Source organism: Rhea americana, unplaced genomic scaffold (genome assembly GCF_003343005.1).
Source record: "Rhea americana isolate MKP2758 unplaced genomic scaffold, rheAme1 scaffold_37, whole genome shotgun sequence".
Classification (NCBI taxonomy): domain Eukaryota; kingdom Metazoa; phylum Chordata; class Aves; order Rheiformes; family Rheidae; genus Rhea; species Rhea americana.
This window is the reverse complement of record NW_028186501.1, coordinates 2,469,388-2,478,583: the sequence shown is the minus strand read 5'-3', so window position 1 is coordinate 2,478,583 and position 9,196 is coordinate 2,469,388. Positions and strand designations below refer to the sequence as shown.

Below are 9,196 nucleotides of genomic sequence, written 5' to 3'. Positions count from 1 at the left end.
CGGCGCTCTGAGGCGGCGGCGGCGGCGGCGGCGGCGGCTCCTCCCTTCTCTGCGGGAAGGGAAAAACGCGGCTCGCAGGCGGCCAAAGCCCGGCCCGGCGAAGGCGGCGGCGGCTCCGTGAGGGAGGCGGCGCGGCGGGTGGCTGCGCCCGCCGAGGGGAGGGGGCTGCCTGCCCGTCCTGCCCTTAACCGCTGCAGCGACAAACGCGTCTGGCCTGGGGAGCCGGCCGCTGGAAGAGCGGCTTACCCGGGACAGGGCTTCTCCAGCCCGGGGCAGCTCACGGGAAGGCCAAGGGAAAAACGGAAAAAAAAAAAAAAGAGAGAGATTTTAAGACATGACGGCGGGCCGCTTCAGCAATGACCGTTTTCCTTAAACGAGAAAAACAGCAGGCAGGGGTTTCTGAGGAAAAAATGAGTCATCTGGCAGCGTATCCTTCCCCGGGAATAATCCGCCTTTTCGCACCCCCTGGGCAGGGCCGTGCGGGACATCGCTGCTGGGTTTCGCTCGTTCTGACTAATAAACACGCATATGGACTTGGTTTTATAATACAACTTCTTGCAGTCAAAACAGCGTACACTATATTCCTTTTWCTGATCAGACCTTGCTAGTCCTTCAGCTTATGTCCATAGGGATGAATCTCATTACTTCTCAGCATTAGAAATTYAGATAGTTCTTCAGATTTCCTGCATTAGCAGTGAAGGGATGCATGGAAGTGCACACAAAAACCAGAGCGGAGACTGAACGCTTTTAGACTTTATTGTTTTAGATACATAGTTTGAAAAAATACTRTGCATTCCCAATTGTCAAATTATATTAAACAAGCATATACATTTGGTTATATTATTATTGTTTTAAAATAAGAACTGAAACCATTGCAGAAAGACTGCCGTATGGCGATCTTCGGCGAACTTTGAAACGGCTTATTTGCAGAAGATTGCTAAAATGGATCGCGGGTTCCAGTATTCCTTTGGTCGTTGTTTTATTTGACTTATTTTCCACGACGTGTTGAGTATAGGCACGCGTTCTGGATGACTCCRTCGCGACGGGGCGGACGGAGTGCTGGAGTAACAACAGCTTTTATAAAAGAGATTTTATTGTATGTCAGTCGACAAGAATATTTTTATGAGCAGTTTTGAGAAATGTGACAATTTAATTCTTTAAAAAGTCTCCGTGGATGACTTTTTTGATATACATACTAATATATGAAAACTGAAAAAAAATATTTAATTACAATTCAATTATTTTTACACAAATATTATATTTTAACCCCTTTCACCTTCTGTTKAAWATAGAATAGGCAGTGTGTAGGAAAATGCCTCATTTGTTTGCTGCATGTACTTGCTAAAATACATAACAAAAAGTTGTAATAAAGTGAAGGGCTTAAAGGGGCTCTGGATGCCTCAGAAAAAAAAAATATTTTTAACAGCCCCAGAAGGGTATAACTGTTTCCTTCCCAATTACTACAAGTTTCCAGATTTCTCATCCAAACTGAATAGCCTCAGCTTCATGATTTAACTGCAGTAAATATAGCACAGAAACCTATAAATGTGAAAAGTACTGAAGAATAAGTTAATTCCAAGGAGAAAGAAAGATCTAATTCTGATATCTTTGTTTTTCATAGACAAAACCAAAGTGAGCTAGAGAAACAAAAGATATGCAAATCAATTGCCTCTAAATAAAATTATTTTCCAAATCTTCTGTAAGGCTTCAAGAGGTCTTTAAGTAATCCATTACCGTGCAAAAATAGTATATTCTTTCCCAGTTTACATTCATCTTGTAGCAGTTTATTTACATATAGTTCACAAGTTTGTGCTTTTAACATACAGAAAATAAAAATTATATACTTAACTTGTTTCATTCCAGATCATTTAAGTCAAATTATTTTCTGCTATATGCAACAAAATTATATCTATGGCAAAAATGACACTGGATATTACTGGTGCTGATATATACTTATTAACAGTGATGACAGATTGCAAAATAGTATTTTATCAATAGAGAACTCACCATCTCTCTCTCATCTGATGTATATCAACCATTTTAACCTGCACATGTCCTTTTCAGTACAGAAAAATTCCATTTATCTCCTGCCAACAGGGAGTTAAGACCAATACTGATTTCRTGTATGATTTCTGTTCACGTTTTTGTGTGTCTTTGACCATTTCCGTAGCAGAGTTGTCTGTGCAACATAAACTGAGTGAAGAACATACAAAGTCTGTAACTAAGCAATAGTCTCTTCCCGGAAGATGTATTTTATTCTGCTTTTCATATATGAGCACTGTAGACAATCTTCCAGTGATTTCAAAGGCATAGCACCGGGCCCAGGAAGAATCTCCAGTGTTGAATAGGTAAAAGAATAAATCACTAACCACACATACTTAATACGTAGTCTTCTGGGGCAGTGGGTGTAGGATTGCTCTGAACCCTGACCAGCGGTCTAAGTCCACCCACAGCACGACTGAGAGCTGCCGATTTCTGCGGGTGTGCTGTGTTTTCTCATTTTCTTGATAGCAGAATGAACCCCTACCAGATTGTGATTAGTTAAAAACAGTCATTTTTAAGCCATCAAGAATAGTTCTGTTTACAGAGAAGGGTAACTTGCATTGCCATTAATGCAATGGCACTTGAGTTGCGAATCTTTCAGCAAGACAAATAAATATTAAAAAAATCTTGCAACTAGTTACCTTGAGAAAAAAATAAACTTGTTATTCGACAACTCTGGGCATTTTCTGTGGTGGTCAAAATAAGTATATGAAAAGACAATATTCTTGGAATTTGAGGAGAAGCATGCTTGTGCCTAACTCATTAATTATACTTACACAAAGTTACAGTTCCGTTATTGAGAAAAGTCTGTTAAACTGAAATCACCTTAGGAGAAAAGTAAACTAAATTCATGTGATCAAGAAAAGGGTCAGTGCAAAACAGCTTTTTATATTTATTTAAATAACTAGTTACTTTTCTTTTTAAATAGGTTGCATTAAAGCAGGGAAGAAATTGCACTAACTCCTCATTGCTTTGAAGCATATGTATGTAATGACCGTCTTTTRGCTGATACGAAAATAGGATGAATGAGACTCCTCAAAGATTAAAATTCTTTATGACTTGACCTAAAGAGCCAGATTCTGTAGCGGGCAACAGTAATTCATATCCTCCGTAGATGTGACACACTCAAATTCCTCAGTAAACCTGTCACTGTCTACATCAGTGAAAAATGGATGTGAAATACCATCAGATCACAGTATTGATATTTCTTACTTGCTTTGGAGTGACAAGAATGATTACACAGGAAGTAAATGAAGACTCAAACACAAAAGGGATTCAGACCAAGACTTCCGTATTTGATTAATCAATCACCACTTCCTTTATGTGAGTGATTATATTAACAAGTTTCCTTTGTATTACTTTGTTTTGAAAGTACTGCAATAAATCAGTCTTTCTGTAAGACTAACGCATTAATTCAATTTATTTCATTTTTTAAAGCATGCAATGGAACTTCAGAGGGAAAATAAGAGATAATTTAGATTAATAATTTAATCTCTTAGCTTCGAAAGTCTACAATGGATTCCAGTCTAAGAGAGAAGATAAGTGTGCTTTCTCTGCCCTAGCAAAGAAGATCTAGCAGGCACAGCTCCATGCTAGTATGCACTAGTGCAACAAACAGCAGCTGTTAAAATAYGCACATACAGTTAGGACCCTGTTTAGCAGAAGGAGGCCACCAACAGTCCAGATATTCAAGCTACCTGACTTCTACAGTTTTCTCATTTTGTTGTATCACGTGTCACATCAGGACAGAGTGTGAGAGTCTGGTCCCATCCCACCGGGCTCTTGCCCCTTCCCAAAGGCTTCACCGGCTCTGAAATCCGTGGTTTTGTCCAGTCTCATTGCTTTTTATCCAAAGAGGCCAGTGGAAGAGGCAGCAGTGGGAGCTGAGGCTGCCGAACGTCCAAATGCAGAGATGGGGTCCTAGGAGGCCTTTCTGCAGTCACATCCAACATTTCACCACCTTGGGACACCTTGCAATGGAAACGGGTGACAAAGCTTTCCTGGCACCCTGGGCCATAGAGAGGAATCACTCTTCCTTTTCCACAGCTACCCAAAGGATGCCCTCCACTACTCTATTTCAGCAGACTGTGGAGGCTAGCCTTTCTCCAAAACAAACTTGTTTTGCTAAGCCCCATTCAAATTGCATTGTCCTTCTTTTCTTTATTGCTGTCTCTAGAAGAGAGTGAGTCTGACTGGGCTACCAAGAGCCACCAGCACATTAAGTAATAGCAGAGGGACAGGGAGTGTATGGGTCAGTGTGAACTCGTTTGCACGCTCTCTCCCTGGTGTGTTTTTGTTTTTTTGTTTTTTCAAATGCTCCCAGGAGTCAGCAATGCTTTAGCAACCTTCCCAGTTTGAGTAGTGCTGATGTTCATGTGTGGCCCTAATGAAAAAGCAGCATGCTCCATATAAACTGAGTCTGGGTGAAAAGGAAATAGAGGGAATTCTACCTACGGCTTCCTAACACGCTCTTGTCATTTCAAGGTCATACTAATCTGGCCATTTCCTTTAAGTGTAATATACTAAGAGACCTATTAAGTATAAATGCCAGGAGATCTGTTCCTATTTCTATTCTGGTTGTTAATTAGGTCATTAATAATTAAATCAAATCAATGTAATTTATAACCTGCAGCATATAAAATCTAACACTTAATATATAAACCAATATCCAGCTTGAAGCTCCAGACCAGGAAAAATAGACTTTTACCACCAATCATTGATTGTTTGAGGTAGACCACATTATTGAATTATCAACAATTTTAGTTCCTAATCTATTAAGTTACATACAATCAAATATCAGACATACCCAAAATTCTTCTCTCTGTTTAATCAGAAACATTTGGAGTTAATAATCAGTTTCCATAATTTACTCAGTCATGGATTGAAATTTCTGTGTATTTTGTGGGTATTGAACATAATTTTTAGTAGTCTCCTACTGTGTACATAGAGTAAAAACAGAGTGTATCCACACCTGATGAAAAAAAAGGAGGAAAATGGAAATTATGGTTAGTGGTGAAATCCTGGAAAAATGAAAGGCTCAAATATAAGATTCAGGTGCTTATCCCTTTCAGCCGTGCCATTCTGGCTCTGCACTTTTGAGTGTTATTCTAGTGTTGCTACAAAGCCCGCCACTCCGAGGAGTCCTCCTGCGACTTCAGATGGAGATGCTTGAATACAGCTCTTCGATTTGTCTTTTGAAGTAATCCCTTAGTTCTGGTCTCTTAGCCTTTAATGTAGGTGTCAACAAACCATTTTGTACTGAGAACATATCGGAGTGAATGTAAATGGCTTTGACCTATAATAAAAAAAAAAAAAAGGAAAATATTTATAGCACAGAATGACAGGCAGCCCAGGCAGTAAGTGCAGCTTATCACCGCAGCCTTGCTCCAGTCACCTCTGCCCACCGGTCCCAGCGCAGACCTATCACACCACAAGCCATTGTGCCTGTCTTTGCTTAACCAAACTCTGGAGACCGYGAAAAGCCGGCGCTGCAGGCTGGAAGTTGAAATTTGAATTGGCAGGTGCCCACAGCAGCTATTAGTAACTCCCGGTTGCTTGAATCAGCACCGTAACCCTTTGCCCATCCGACCTGCTGCAATACTGCAAAGTAACTGCTGGCACTACAGAARGAGCACCTCCATGGCGTTACGCTCTTTTTTCTTGTGGTGGCACACGTAACATGGCACATCCTTCAGAAATGAGTTGTTCCAAGAGCAGCAGACATACTGCAGCCATAAATGCTATGGATTTGAGGKCCACATTCCCTCTGCCACCATGACCCCCAGCCCCTTGAGGCCCCCATGGACCTTCTCCTGCTCTTCTCTTGGCTCCCCAGGGACCTGTCTTGCAGGGAGGATGCTAAGAAACATCATCTGTCTGAACATTTATCCAAACTGCAAAGAAAGCAGCGCTAATTCAGCCCTGCAAAATTATCACAAAGCTTTGCAGATATGAAGAATATACACGATGATGATCTTTAAAGAAAGAGAATTGCTGGTGCATTACTAATTTAAACGACTAATAAGAGAACAACTGCTCGCAGGTGAGCAGAGCAGTGCAGGGCTGCCCTTGCACGGCACTGAGCGTGCCCATGGCCAGCAGGCTCAGGCTAGCGCTGGAGAAGGCAGGAACTGCGGCACGGCTGCTCACCGTCCACGGAGTCTAGAGAAAATTCCCCAGCCATCTGCTGCTCTCTTGATCCCCARACCAGTCTGTCTGCATTTTGGTAGGCTGGGAGTTGCAGGAATACTCTCGGCTGTGTAAAGGGGGTCCCAAGCCATACAATTATTGGCCATAATGTCTGGCTCAATGCTAGGATTTGAGATTACCTGTTGCAACAGAGATCCAGTTTTAAAGCCCTTTGTTTTTGAAGTGTAAGACATTTCTCCTTGACTTTTAGGAAGGTGGCAAAGCTTTCCTCACTACTTCATTAATTGCAAAATGCTAGCAGAATCGATTAGCTGAGAATATTTCACACKGTGAGGACTACAGCAGGAGCAAACCAGACTGATTAACACAGACAATTATGTGCACTACAAACCATACTTCATACTGAATCTCATTTTAAAATTCATTTCTATTGAATATCATTTCATTTTCATACATCACAGAAAAATGAAGGTTTAAACAGGTTTAAGTTCAGTAGTGCTTCTGCATCACTCAAATATGGTGAATTACTCATGAGAACTGCTGCACAGAAACAGCCCCAATAAAAMCAAAACATCCCACTGATAATTACATTTAAATGATTAATTCTTAAGATACTGATTTTTAATACAAGTGCAATAAGTATTTTACTTTTTAAAATGTGTTTTTTTAACTTTGTTTTTAATGCCATGAAGTACAATCCTGATTTCAGATCTCTCCCTCTGAAACATCTGTAGCTCTGTTGCAGAAATATTTACAAAGCATAGAAAAGGATCAGAGCACAGACTGAAAATAAATAAAACAGCATTTCCTCTTGTCACTCGTAAGAAGGATAACTAAAGACCCAGTTTCTCACAGTGCTTCAATAGGAAAAGAATCAGACTCCGACAGAGATTTATCTTGCCYATTGGTTATCAAACCACAGAGATTACCCATGTCCATGGAGTGGATTTTCACCTCTGCAYGCAAAATTTCCACCAAATTTAATTCAAATTTCCAGCATGAGCGAAGGCAGAATCCCAGTGTATATTCTTCGAAGGAATGAATACAACTTGCCAGCAATAAAGCTCTCTTTTAGAAACACTGTATGCAACCACAATAAGAATAGCAAATGCTAACAGTTCTCCATTCACTACGAATGGACAGAGTGCATGTCTGACCACCGTAGATAATGTGTTAGTTGTTTCATTTTACCTGTTCAAAGGAGTGAAGTCCACTCTCCTTACCTAACCGGACCATATCTTCCATTATTGCTTGCTGCAATTCCTGAGTTAAAACACATGAATTCTCCATGAAATACCAAGATACAACTTTACACAACAAAAATAGAATTGGTCAGCAAGAAAACACTTTTCTGAGTAAAGTGCMTTATKGACAGCTTATATATAATTTMAAAAATAAATTTATTTTTWAAAATGGTCAAATAAGTACAATGATGTTAACTCTTTCCTCTGAAATATAAAGGCTAGTATTTTCAAGTTTAGATGGCAAAGTCTGAATGTTYGCATTTGCAATCCTTCAACCGTTTGCCACACTTCTAGATGCAGAATTGTTTCCCGCCGACGCCAGCGAGCTGATTCCGTGGCATCAGCATTCAGTGATGCTATACTGAAGGCAGTTTATGCTCAAGCTCTGTAACTTGCCATTTTTATCGTAATTCCTATCATATCATTAACTGAATTCAACAAAACCTGGAGGGTGTTATTTTTCATGAGATTTTTTAAAAGTGTAGATTTTATGCTTGGAAAAGGTCCAAGGATAGGGAATTAAAGATAAATCTTTTCTTGGCTGACGATTACTGAATCTATRTAAATAGGAACAAGTTAGGGAGTTCAGACATGCCTTGCCTATTTTCTTTTTTTTTCCTGAGCATATGATTATTTCATAGCTATTATTTCTTGYTATTATAGGTAACTGGTAATTAAACAGGCAACAAGGGTATGTTGCCTAACTTCACCATAACAAGCCTTTAAGGAGGCCTGGGTGAGTGTTCACCGCATCCCGGTCTCCCTGCACGGGAATTTGGCTCCCAGCTGGCACACGGCAGCGACAACACCGCCGGCGCCAGCCCAGAGCTCTGTCACGGCAGCAGGCACACGTCGCCGTATCCGGGTCAATCCTGCTTAAGAGATTGCTCTAATGGGGTTAATTTTCCATGGAGAAATAGTTCTTGTCACTGGGATCACGAATAACAAAGGCTGGCTTTAACTAGGTTACGCTGCAGTGGAAAGAAATGCCCCTACTGCACACAGATACAAAGACAAACCTTATTTTTGCAGAGTTCTGCATACGTTCCATCAAATCCTCTCTTCTTGGCCCAGCCTGGCATAACTTCCGAATCAGGTACCACAATCCCTACCAAAAAGGCCTGCGGGTGAAGGAAAATGAATTTCAGCTGAAGTCTGAACACTATTTCAGCACTTTGCTGACTCAAGTAATTAACTCTGCTGAATTTTCTCCCCTGTGGACCTCTGTGCGCTGGGCTTTCCGTGGCCACCTCCATGCTATGAGACCACAGCACTGCTCAGAGCAAGTGGCGCCGGTGCTCTGGGCAGTCCTCCACCAACCAAGAGCTACAAGTCACCTTCTGCTTGGAGTGACGACCACTCCTCGGAACTGCCCTGCAACTCTGGCACTTACTCTTGGAGCTCCTCTGCTTCTAAAAATTCATGGCTTTATAGTTTGTGGTCTCAGTAAGGGCCTAAATCTCCCCTTTCCACAGCACAGCACATAGACGCCACCGGCACAGGGCCTCCTGCCTGTGAATGGGCCCAAAACATGGCTGTGATCCCGTGAGGGACTGCCGGGGAAAAATGCAGTGAGAYTGGGCAATATGGGGAGGCAGTGGTCACTGAGCGGTGGCAGCTTAGCCTTTGGCTGGTTTGCTGCAGGAGGCATAGCAAAGGAGAGCAGCAGAGACCCAAAGGGTGGCCGTGGCAAAGGAGAGCAGTAGAGACCCAAAGGGTGGCCGTGGCAAAGGAGAGCGGCAGAGACCCAAAGGGTGGCC

At 41.6% G+C, this 9,196-nt stretch overlaps 1 protein-coding gene across 1 annotated transcript in view; it reads right to left on the bottom strand.

Annotated features, from left to right (window-relative positions):
* Positions 1–4,711: 4,711 nt before the first annotated feature.
* The window catches only part of ACSL6 (acyl-CoA synthetase long chain family member 6), a 25,900-nt gene continuing 21,415 nt past the window's right edge, over positions 4,712–9,196 (bottom strand). The window contains exons 18-20 of the mRNA XM_085312768.1: positions 8,456–8,557; positions 7,384–7,455; positions 4,712–5,338 (exon numbers count right to left, since the gene is read on the bottom strand). Of these exons, the coding sequence (XP_085168894.1) occupies positions 5,198–5,338; positions 7,384–7,455; positions 8,456–8,557 (315 nt within the window). The 3' untranslated portion in view covers positions 4,712–5,197. The remainder of the gene's footprint in view (positions 5,339–7,383; positions 7,456–8,455; positions 8,558–9,196) is intronic.